The sequence below is a fragment of the Mobula hypostoma genome, chromosome 11 (assembly GCF_963921235.1).
Source record: "Mobula hypostoma chromosome 11, sMobHyp1.1, whole genome shotgun sequence".
Taxonomy (NCBI): domain Eukaryota; kingdom Metazoa; phylum Chordata; class Chondrichthyes; order Myliobatiformes; family Myliobatidae; genus Mobula; species Mobula hypostoma.
Genome location: NC_086107.1, coordinates 60752765 through 60765937, shown reverse-complemented (window position 1 = coordinate 60765937; position 13173 = coordinate 60752765). Strand labels below are relative to the sequence as shown.

General features: G+C 39.3%; 1 protein-coding gene across 3 annotated transcripts in view; it reads right to left on the bottom strand.

The window, feature by feature from the left end:
• The window catches only part of cracr2b (calcium release activated channel regulator 2B), a 173274-nt gene that overhangs the window by 19885 nt on the left and 140216 nt on the right, over positions 1-13173 (bottom strand). For all 3 annotated transcript variants that reach the window (XM_063062163.1, XM_063062165.1, XM_063062164.1), the window contains 2 exons: positions 9664-9743; positions 2805-3066 (listed from right to left, as the gene is read on the bottom strand). In XM_063062163.1, the coding sequence (XP_062918233.1) occupies positions 2805-3066; positions 9664-9743 (342 nt within the window). The remainder of the gene's footprint in view (positions 1-2804; positions 3067-9663; positions 9744-13173) is intronic.

Genomic DNA, 13173 nt, shown 5'->3' with positions numbered 1-13173 from the left:
GTGTGGTGAAAACTGCCCAGTAGATTATCGGCACCCAATTGCCCACCATTGAGAACATCTACCATAAACGCTGCCTGGGCAGGGTGAAAAGCATTATCAAGGATGCATCTCACCCTAACCATGGACTTTTTACACTCCTCCTATCCGGTAGGCGCTACAGGAGCCTCCGCTCCCGCACCAGCAGGCACAGGAAGAGCTTCTTCCCTGAGGCTGTGACGCTGCTGAACCTCACATCACAGCGCTGAGCAGTATTGCACCCATATTGTACTTTTTATTCACAGTTATTTTGTAAATAACACTATTCCTTGCATTTCTGGTTAGATGCTAACTGCATTTCATTGGCTTTGTATCTGTACTTGGCACAATGACATAAAGTTGAATCTAATCTAATCTAAAAAATGTTGTGAATTCCCTGCTTCCATCCAAAGAGTGGTGAAATTCCTGTTTGTAATCCCCTTCCTCCAATCACAATTAATTTGTTTTGCCTGTTGATGCCACCAATAGTATCTTTGTTCCAAAGCCATTTCTAGTCACCTTACTTCTGGAATTATTTTGGCAATAATTGGGCCAATAGTCTTTAAAAGTTCTGGTGTTATCCTGGTATTGGTGATCAGGTTTCTTGTGGTAAGTAATATTTGATAGCCATTTCAATGGTACCTTCCATCACGATGCTGACAAATGAGAGTACAATTTCTAACAGTAGATAAGATTAGATTTATCTTGATTTTTTTGTAAACAGGACATTCCTAGATAATTTCCCACTTTTTTGATTGGATGGCAACTGTTGCGTCAAACTACTTGGCTTGAGGAACACAGAATATTCTGCAGAGTAGGCTTTAACAGTACAGCCAGAAAGTTGTTGGTGCAAGTGTCTCTAAGTATATCCAGCTCGCTCAATCATTTCATGAAATAAATCAGTTGAAATCTATTATCCTTGTTTAGTAAGGAAGCTGAATTCAAACATCCGCCTGGCACTCTAGTCTGTGAAGAATAGAGAGGAGAGATACGAGAGTGAATGGCCAGGCAGAGAGAAGACATATAATGGAAAAGCCAGGTGAGCGTTAGCCCAGAAAAGAGATGTGGAGATACAGGAAAGGCCTGGTGTGGACATGGATGGATGGAAGATGGATTGCCAGAATGCAGCCAAACATTAATTCACAATCTGATTATTAATGAAGTCTCACAAAAAACAGCAGTTTTTTACGAATGTGTTATTTTCTAAAGACATCTGAATTGATCTCAATAAAGGAAAACTCGGAAAAAATACTAGACCATATTTTATAATGTTTATTGAATCTAAACACAAGATATCAAGTGGTATATTTAGATGTACAACATTAAATTTTCAAACAGCAGGCATGGCACAGGGGATATGTGAGGAGAGTATGCATTCTTGGTAAGACGCAAAAATTCAATATTTTTCCAGGCTTTGTTTATTGCATAATTATAAACTTCAGGCAATATGATTTACATCAGTATTAATTAAACTTTTCATACAATACCATAAACTTACCAGGGAAAAAAAGTACAATAAATACAACCTGAGAACTAAAATGTTCCTTATCATACTGAACTGGTTTTCCCTTCTGTCAGTGGGAGGGTTCAGACTTCATTCTGTGAACTTGGTTGCAGGGAAAATTGTTTCATCATTTCATGATCGTAGACAGACCAGTAGAAGGAGAAGGTAAACTTATACAAGGAAGTGTAAGGTGATATATTTTGGCAGAAGACTGATGAAAGGTGATATATTGGGTGCAATATGAAGGGAATTCAAGAACAGGGATCTGGATACACAGGTGCAGTATTTTTGAAGATGGCAGATAAGAAAGAAGAAAATGATTAAGACAACTTTCAGGATCTTGGGATTTATATACTGATAAACAAGGAGATTATGCTGAACCTCGGGAAGAAGTTGGTTTAAGTACAACAAGAAATTTGCATTTGTTTGGTAGCACAGTGGCATAGCAAGCAAAGTTGCTCCCTTGTAACTGCAGCTACGTAGATCCAATCCTGATCTCTGGCACTGCACGTGTGGAATTGAAAGATTCTCCTTGTGGCTGCATGGCTGGTCCATTTCCCCCCAACATCCCAAAAATGTGCAGGTTTATAAATTAATAGGCCACTACCAATTGCTCCTACTGTGCAGATGAGTGGTAGAATTATTTGGATTGTAAGGAGAATTGACTTCAGGAAAAATTGGTGGGGGAATGGGATTACTCTCTGAACTGGCATAGACTTGATGGGTTGAATGGCCTTTTTCTATGTTGTATGGAAATGTGGAAATTCTGGTTGCCTCACTGACCCCGGGGTTGAGAGGTTTTCACTACAACATAGAATAAAGAAGCTGAAGTGTTCCCTTTAGGCTAGGGAAAGTTCAGAAGTGATTTGCTAAAAGTGACCAAAACCATGAAGAGCCAGGACACATGAATAAAGAGAAATTGTGGAAGAAGTTAAATGAGTAATCAGCTAAACAACTATGGGTGGGGGGTGGGGGATATCGCATAGTTAGTCATCATTATTGGGAATTCATTGTCTGATTGGGTGAAGCAGCATAAATCATCACTCTCAAAAGATTTGGATAGACTCTTGAAGGAAAGCTGTGTGTAAGAAGCTGAAAAGTGGGATGACTGAATAAACCTAGCAGGGGGTTAGCAGGCATGATGAATTGAATGGTTCTTTACATGCAGCCCTGAAATAATTCTATGATGAAGCAAGAGCTCAAACAAGAAAAACTATTGTCTTAAGGATCTCAAGGATCCCATGATCAATAACTTCAGGAAGAACCTGCAAATGGTTATACTCACCATTGTTTCAGTGCCAATTGGCTGGCCTCGGGGTGAAAGCGGAGCTTCATCTTCCTCTCCCGAGGTCTGTACAGATAGCCCAGCTATCTCACAGCCTGCATCCTCAACTGACAGCCTTTCATCTTCTGTTGACTTTGGACTGCACAGACCTTCATCACCAGCTTTGCTTGCACCCATCGCATTTGGTACATATTTACAGTTCTTCTTGCTGGGCTCTGATGTCACTTCTCTGGTGACGGACAGATCTGCAGTGACAAGCTGCCTGTGCAAAGAGTCATTTGTCACAGATACAGAAAAATCAAAACCAACTATTGATAATTCAGAGTATCAGCTTCATCCAAAGCCACTCCATACAAGTAAAGCAGTACACAAGGTACACAAGAGGAAGTAATTTTAACCAAATTGATTTGACAAAAAAAAACTAATATCACGATTCCCTAAATTAAATGAAGGCCAAAATCTGGCTTGGTGCAAAATTAGTATCATATTCAATCACATTTGGTTAAAATTGCCCCATTACTGAATATCTCTTTGCTAATGTCAAATAAATTCATTTCTGTTCTACAAACAATGTGCCCCACATTAACGATGATCAGATCATGATATTGCTAACAAAGCTAATGGAAAACTAAAGGGAAGGATACGCTCATAGATTAATTAAAACAACACTGACTGGGTACCAGGAAATCAGGAGTTACATAATGAATTTGACATTAAAGATTTTCAATCTGCATCCTGGCCTACTCCTGCATCTATTTTCTATGTTTCTATGTTTATGTGCAAGCATTATAGATGTATCAAGTACATTCTTAGCAGAATGAGAAAAAAGGAAGCCTGTTTGTCCTCTGTCACTGCAGTGATGAGACATTCAAATAACTTCGAAGGCTTACACCAACATTATTTTGTTACCGTCTTGGCTGGATGTCCTAGGGACACTGATATCACCAAGGATAGAAGCTCATATTTAGTCAGGAGTATGTGCTAGGCAGAAATCTACCACACTGGAGATGCAGCTAATTTTTTATTGCACAAGATGTGATGCACTACATCCAAAACTGGAATGACAATTTTCAACCTCAACTATAAGGTACTCATTTGAGACTTAATGTTAATCAATATATAATACCCTGCTCTAGAACAAATGCACTTATACTTCCTGTACTGATTCTCCCTATGCAAAGCTGTGGAAAGGGACTTTTTAGGGGTGGTATGATTACCACAAAGACTGTGCTATCAAACTCCAGTCAACATTGGCTAGAGTTAGATGATGGGGCAAGTTCATACAGGTGCAGCTTTTGCAATAAGTAAGATGTTACATTACCCCACTATTTTGACAGAGGTGTCAATGGTAAGGAAATTCTCAGTGTCAATTCTTAGCCTTCATGAAGTTATTTGACTTCAAATGTAAGCACAGTTACTATAATTGTGGCCTCAGTGGATGTGAAGAGGAGATCAAGGACATTAATTACTACTGAGTACCATCCATGTGTATGGATTTTCTCATTTTACCACATTCAGCCAACTGCTGGTGGGTCTAATTTAGTGCAAATCATCTCATCGTTTGTTTTAAGAATCTGCTGGTGAGAAAACTTGTAGATGTCATTCTGAAATTGTAAAGAGGTGGAGTTAGAACATCCACCCAGTATTTGTCAGAAGGGAGGGTAAAGAGTGCTTCAATTCTGCTTATAAATCAGAGAGAGATATCTAGCAGTTGTTCACACAGTACAGTGGACATGAAAACACATTTGAGAATCTTGTTACTTATAAGAGTTTTAAAGAAACTCCAATTAGCAGAGTCAAAGATCTTCAAATCTGTTTTGATAGAGATTTGATAACACTGCAGTGCTCCATGGGGGTTAAACTACAACATAGTGACTGCCCTGCAGTGGTCAGGTTGCAGACAGAGTTTCAGGACCAAGATTAGAAAAAACTTCTTCACACAGAGAGTGGTGAATCTGTGGAATTCTCTGCCACAGGAAACAGATGAGGCCAGTTCATTGGCTATATTTAAGAGGAAGTTAGATATGGCCCTTGTGGCTACGGGGATCAGGGGGTATAGAGGGGAGGCTGGGGCGGGGTTCTGAGTTGGATGATCAGCCATGATCATAATAAATGGCGGTGCAGGCTCGAAGGGCCGAATGGCCTACTCCTGCACCTATTTTCTATAATGGGAAATAGGATTCCGTCTTGGATTCTGAAGTCTTGATGAAGCACCCAAGTCAGGTACGCCAGGAATGTGCCACAGAACAGCTGCACCCTAGAGTCAACTGTTGTGCATTTAATATTCTAGTAATATTGTAAATGTATTGTTTAATTAAGCATTGTTGCTCATTTAAATATTCTTTACTTGTTGTGTGTAAAAGTACATAAATGGCAAGTAAAAATGAAGTTGCACATGCATTATGGACTCTCCGTGATTTCCTTTCAAGTAGTTTTATGTTTTGGAGTTACAAAACGTAACAGTGGAGACAAGGAAGTTTTAGATGCACCAAAGACGACTACTTACCTGTTGAAGTGCAGCGAGATGTTCAAGTTTTTAAAAAAAAGCACAGTGAGAAACAGTTGAGTTTTAAAAAAAGCTCAGCATGTCTCCTTCACAAAAGGAAAGATGGTAGAATTTTTAAAAAGGCAGAAAATGGAAAAATTCACAGGTTGATAAATAGTGAGTACCAAGTGATGATGTTAATTCACAGTGAGTACCAAGTAAATTAAAAGCAGAAATGCTTGGTGACATCAGAAAGATAGATGTGTTTGATTGCAGAAGAGATAACTAGATATTGTATACTGGACAAATTGAGCAGTATTTTAAAGCAAATGAAATAGCCAATGAAAAGCGAAGGACAGTTTTGCTGAGTGCAATGGGTGGAAAAACATACACTTTGCTTAGAGGTTTCATCTGCAGCTGAAATGAGCATTGCAGATATCATGAAAGTAAAACAGGAACATTTATAACTGAAAGGATTGTTGATTGGAGAACACTTTAGGTTTCATAAAAAGAATAAAAGGAGGGAGACCCCATTTCAATATATGTGGCTAAATGGAAGAGATTTCTGAGCATTGTCAGTTCAACGATGGGATTAATGATGCAATGAGAGATTGTTTAGTTTGTGGAAGCTTACAAGAAAACATTCAAATATAACTGAAACACACTACTACTACTGCTACGCCGACTCAGGCCTAGGGGGCACAACTCACATTTAAAAGTACAGTTGAAACAGCTGCATCAATGGAAACAGCAGACAGAGATGCAACTGAGGAATGAAAATGAGCATGAGCAAATTTGCAGCCTCTAAATGGAGGGCTGCTTGGCCAAATAAATCACGTAACCATTGTGGCAGGGGCTCGCATAAACCAGACCAATGCAGGTTCAAAAGTGAAACTTGCAGAAAATGCAACAAAGTAGGACACATATGTACAAAGAGCATGTCAGGCAGACAAAAATAAATGATCTTCACATGGAAGAGAAAAAGATAAAAAGTCATGTAGCAGTTTCAAAAAGAACACTAATCTGCATGCTGTTGATGAAAAATCTGATAATGATGAGAGTGACACAGAACTGTGTGGCCTTGAGATTTTAAATATGAAAACTAACAATAGACAAGCAATATGGCTTACACCAGAAGTAATTAAAATGGAACTGGATACTGGCTTGGCTGTTACCATCATTCCACAACATGAGTTTGAATGGCATTTCAAAGATATTGAACTGAAGCCTGCTGATATTCAACAAAGAATTTACACTGGAGAAAATATAACTCCTGTGGGATTTGACATTCAGAACAGTGAAATACAACAACCAACAAGCCGTATTAGGCTTGTAAGTGGTAAAAACAGGATGACCACCATCATGGGGTTGTGATTGAATGAGACAACTACAACTTGATTGGAGATCCATCCACCATTTTCATGCCACATCCCCTGCAAGATAGTCAACCGAATGTGAATTAAGAAAGCTACTGGATGATGCCACAGCATTGTTCAAGAATGGCACTGGAAAACTCAAGCATATGACAGGTAAAATAGTGCTAAATTAAATTGCTGCACCCAAGTTTTGCAAAGCCTGTCTGGTTCCTTATATCATCACTGATAAAGTAGCCAGTGAGCTAGATCGCATGCAGGCTGAAGAAATTCTTGAGTGGAGCCCAAGGGCAATACCAGTGGTCCCAATAGCCAAGAAGAACGGGGCTGTCAGCATCTGTGGTGATCTTATGGTCACTGTCAACCCAGTACTGAAAGTAGATCAATACCATCTGCTCAGGATAAAGGATACCTTTGTAAACCTTTCTGGAGAGAAACACTTCAGCAAAGGTGACTTAGGTGAGGCTTACCTACAGATTGAGATGTAAGAGGAGTCCAAAGTGTTTCTCATCATAAACATACACAAAGGGCTTTATCACTATAAAAGCTTATTTTCAGAGTAGCATCTGCACCTGCACTCTGGCAGAAATCTATGGACCCAGGTAATGCAAGGCTATCCAGGCACTCAGTGTTACCTGAGTGACACCATTGTTATGGTAAGGATGACAAGGAACATCTCCAAAAACTCAAGACAGTATTAAAAAAATACAAAGTAACAAGTGTGAATTCTTTAAATGAAGCATCACTTACTGTGGTCATACTATTGACACACAAGAATTACACAAGTGTGCTGAGAAAATGCAGTCAGTATGGATACCCCAAGGCCAAAAAATGTGTTGCAGTTGTGGTCATTTTTAGGATTTGCCAATTATTATAGCAGGTACCTGCCAAACCTGTCTATTGTGCTCCACCTCTTGAACTCATTACTACAGATTGGGAAGAAATAGCAATAGGCACAGCAGTATGAGATGGCTTGCCAAAAGGCAAAGGAAATGTTGATGGCAGACTGTGAACTATTATGATTCACATCATCCAGTGAAGGTTGCCATGTACTGTTCAGGTACCAACATGTCCAGAAGAAAGTTGTTCAGAGCTGTCACAACCACTTCCTGCAGTCCCAGAGTTTGCTCCTACAATCACCATGGAGAAGGCCTCAGAACCTGAGTTTGTTTTACAGCCACAAGTCTCACCTACCAAGCAGAGTGACTCCCGCTTATCAGGAAAGACAGTATCCCACAAGAGTAAGAAATTCTCCACAGTGGGTAATTCATTAGGCCTGAAAGGGACAATTTAAAATTTACTCTGCTGTGCATGTCTGTATAGTAGTTGTATTAAATAGTACATTGAGTATATAGTTGAGATGCATCTTATATTGCTTTGGAGTTTATAGCTAAGCAGGGAAGAGTGCTGTGTATTTAATATTTCAGTAATTTTGAGTAATATTGTGAATATAGTGTTTGATTAAGTGCTGTTTGCTTAAATAACTTATTACGGGTTATATGTAAAAGTACATAAATGAGATCCATCATCATGCCAGCACATCAAGCTTGCTTAAAGTAAAAACAAAGTTAGACATACATTACGGACTCCCCGTATTTTCCATTCAGTTAAGTTTTAGGTTTTGGAGTTACAAACAATAAATTATTTCTGACTGCACAAGAGCAAGTGTAGTTAGTGCACCTCTATTCTGCTTAGAGCCTGGCGGCCAAATTAACGTAATTCTTTTTCCTGATTACAAGCAAGATTATGCTAAAATGATTCCCATTCTAGTTTCACTTTGGACCACTTGATATGGGAGCCTGATCTGGCTTTGATTCAAAACAATACGTCCAATGTATGAATTATAACAGCTATTCTCAAGCCTAGCACAAAATCTTGACAAGGAATTTCACCTGCAAATATAACCAACCTTTTCTTACCTTACTGTATCTAACTTTCCAATATGTTCAGCCCTTTTCCAAAGAAGGAAATAAATGAGTACCTGAGCAAAAAATAAAGTTTACCGAAGAGACTCAACATGACTTTATGAAAGCTGAATTATGCCTGATTAATCTAGTTTAATTTTGAGAGTGTTACTGATATGGTTGCCCAAGTATTTTTTCTGCTGGGGGTGGGGGGGGGGTGGAATTCGAGAAAGATGTATAGGATCTTAAAATCAGCACAAAGCAATTTAATAGGGTATTAAAAGGATGCACATTTCACACACTCCCCAAACAAAGATTAGCCAATGTTTATCTTCTCCCACCAAATGGCTCTGATGATTGTACAATTGGACCTTTCAAAACTGAGACTGAGAGTTTTAAGGAAGAAAATCAAGGGATATAGAACCAAAGTTGATATACACTGGCCATGATCTAATTGAATATTACAAGGCTCAGAGGGGTAAATGATTTTCCTCCTCTCCCATGCTTCTACATGAACACACAGTGGTATATTTAACGAGATGAAAAATACATTATCGTTATCTTTCTATCACATTTCCTCAGAAGGTGTGTATCTCTTATTTGCATCGAAGAATTTCTTGTGGTGCTGTATCACTTCCCAATTTATTTACCAAGCTTGTACCAAGAGCCAGCTTCAAGAAGCCACCCAGGAAGAAAGCAAGGTCACTGTCTTTGATTTCCTTCCCTTTACATTTTCACTTAATAACTTTGCTTATTTTGGGAGCTCACTGACTGGGTTCGCACCCTTTGTGAGCCTATTCTATTTACAGAGGCAGAACACTGGAGATGGTGCAGTAGCTGATATTACAGAGAACAAGCTTCCTCGCCTGTAAAATGTGGAATGTACACCTGGAGTGTTTTTACAATTTCTACATCTTGATCAGGTGGATCTGCAAACGGACAGCCTTGACGCAGCAAACCTCCACAAAGAAAAGGTCATGGATAAATACACAAACATCTCACTCAGTACCATGACAAGTGAACAGCAAAGTACTTGCATTAAAAGGTGATCTCACAATACATTGCATGCACTTAAATTGCATTGGCACGTGGCTAACCGTTTGACTGGTTTGTCTTCCACCAGGTAATTCCCTATCACTGAACCTCTCTTCAACAGAAGCTTTTTTCTGGGGGAGCTCTGAAAATCAAAAATGGTCAGACAAGTTAATTCATGTGAATCTGTGAAGGAGAGATAATTGTAATAATACTCAATAGTCAAAAGTACACTTACATAAAAGAAAAAGTCTCAAGTCTTTTCTCTGTGCAAGTTTTACTTATTTTACACTCATTTGATACACAGTGGCTTATTGTAAGAAAGTGCATTGACCTATAGGTAATGTTACATCATTCAAAAAGGACCTTATGAACCCGCCTGGAAATACAGCTAAATAATTCCAGATAAAATCTGTCCATCATGTTGCACTCATCATGAAGCTTGGCTGCTCTTCAAACAAAGGCAGGAGCACAGGAGAGAGAGCCTCCTCAGTTTGCTGATGCATGTGGCAACCATTCATTCTTCATTTATTCAGCTAGATTTCCAACTGACGAGCACACTGCAAAGGACTATTTTTAACTCAGTCTCTGTGCCTCGACATGGGACAGCACTGCATTTTGCGGAGATGACGAAGACCTCAAATCAGAATTTGCCAGGACGAAGCTGAGGAATGGGAAGAGTAAATAATAATAAAAATGGTTTGTCCTGAGATTAATTTTGCATTTACCACAGTCCACATTTAATAGTGGATTACTGCATAAGACAAACCCACACCTTGAGGACTCCTGCTACTGAGACAACTGAAGTACTTCTGCACTCAGCACAATTGTAGTGGCCAGCTCATGAAAAGAAACATTCACCGACAAGTTAGAACAAGGGGTCTTTAACATCAGATCAAAACAGCCATTTTATTAGAATGGTTTCTTTTGATTGATTTGATTAGGTAAGCAAATTTCTTTGAAAAATGTGAAGATTTTCTTTTTTTAAAAAATGACTTTGAATGAAATTCACCAAATGACATCAGAGTGGTTAGACTGTGTCGGATCACAATGCAACACTGGATGCAAACCATAGCAGACCATAAGCAGTGCAACATAAACATTTCAAAGAATTAAATTCCAAAATGCTGATAAAAATCTGTAGAAGGCAGCAGTTATGAGTATAAAGTTTAAATCAGGCTTGTCCACTTTATAAATAGGGCATTGGAAAGAGCCTTTTTTTTTCTTATGTATACTGAAGCCCCAGTTGGGAAATGTTAATTCTGTATCAGTTATGCTTTTCAGTCCATCAAACTTTAATGTGCATCTAAGGAAACAATGACCATTCCTAACACATAATCTGGTTATCACTTCTCAAGACGTCATATGCTTGGTTTTAAACTGTGGTTCTGTTTACAGCATTTATTAGATTATAATTCGAACTCTGTCATGAAATTCTGTACTCATATATGGCAATATTCTGAATCATCGGTCGCATTCCCTGCTCTGTCTTTAGGTATCCATCATGTACTGAATATAGTGTATCTAGACTACAGAAAACTTTTTCTATAAAAAAACGTAACTCAGAATTTTCCAATGAGCTGCACACAATAAATACCAAACTCTATCTTAAATGGCAAGAAAAACAAAGCCACTAACTAACTCAGAAAAAAAAGTTCAACTTTTAAATAGATTCTAATCTATAACAACTAAGATCAGACATCTTGTCATAGACTCCTTGACCAAAATCAGCAAATGATTTTCTAAATCATTTGAACCTTACCATATGTGGCCTGGATTAAACTGTGCTTGCAAGCCCTTACTGGAGCCCTTGGGGCATTTTACTGCAGTAATGCTGCTATATAAATACACAGCTATTAGACCATAAGATATAGGATCAGAATCAGGCCATTCAGCCCATCGAGTCTGCTCTGACATTCCATCATGGCTGACATTATCTCTCTCAACCCCATTCTCCTGCCTTCTTCCCAAAAAAAACTTTGATGCCCTAACTAACCAAGATCCTATCAACCTCCTCTTTAAATATACTCAATGACTTGGCCTCCCCAGCCATCCATGGCAATGAATTTCACAGATTCACCACTCTCTGGCTAAAGAAATTCCTTCTCATCTCTGTTCGATATGAATTTAGATCTGCTCCAATCTGCCGACAGGAGAAACAAGTCCACAGCAGATGCCATCTCATTGGCCCTCACTAAACCCTGCCCTGGAACATCTGGACAGCAAAGATGCACACATCAGGGTGCTCTTTATCAACTACAGCTCAGCATTCAATACTGTCATCCCCTCAAAACTAATCAATAAGCTCCTAGACCTTGGCCTCATTACCTCCTTGTGCAATTGAATCCTTGACTTCCTCACTTGCAGACCTCAGACAGTTTGGATTGGCAACAGCATCTCCTCCACAATCACCATTAATACAGGTGCACCACAGGGCTGCTCTGCTCACTTTACACTTATGACTGTGAGGCTAAGCACGGCTCCAATGCCATAGTTAAGTTTGCTGACAACACCATCGTCATAAGCTGAATCAAAGGTGAAGACAAATCAGCATATAGAAGAGAAAATAAAAATATGGCTGAGTGGTGCTATGACAACAAACTCTCTCAATGTCAGCAAGACCAAGGAGCTGATTATTGACTTTAGAAGGAGGAAACCAGAGGTCCATGAGCCAGTTCTCATTAGAGAGTCAGAGGTAGAGAGGGTCAGCAACTTTAAATTCTTCACTGTTATCATTTCAGAGGGTCTGTCCTGGGCCCATCACATAAGTGAGCACATCCACATGAATCCTGTCGCAGCATCCATCAACAGGGTCCCCACCACCCAGGACCTGCTCTCTTCTTGCTGCTGGCATCAGGGAGGTGGTACAAGAGCCTCAGGACTCACACTAGCAGATTGAAGACCAATTACTACCCATCAACCATCAGCCTCTTGAACCAAACTTCACTCAACTTCACTTGCCCCATCATTGAAATATTCCCACAAACAGTGGACTCACTTTCAAGGACTCTTCATCTCATGCTCTCAATTGTTATTTATGTACGATTATTATTATTTCTTTCCTTTGTGTTTGCACAGTTTGTTGCCTTCTGCACACCGTTGTATGCCCAAGTTGGTGTGCTCTTTCATTGATTCTTTTATGGTTATAAATTTATTGAGTATGCCTGCAAGAAAATGAATCTCAGAGCTGTATATGGTGACATATATGTACTTTGATAGTAAATTTACTTTTGAACTTCAATCTATTCTGGGGATGTGCCCTCTGATCCTAGACTTACTCACTATAGGAAACATCCCCTCCACATCCACTCTGTCCAGGCCTTTCAATATTCATTAGGTTTCAATAAGATTCCCCCCTCATTCTTCTAAACTCCAGCAAGTGCAGGCCCAGAGCCATCTGATGCTCCTCATACATTAACCCTCTCATTCATGGAATCATTCTTGAAAAACTCCTCTGGACCCTCGCCAATGCCAGCACATCTTTTCTGAGATGAGTCCCAAAATTGCCCACAATACTCTAGGTGCGGTCTGACCGATGCTATATAAGGCCTCAGTGTTACATCCTTGTTCTTATA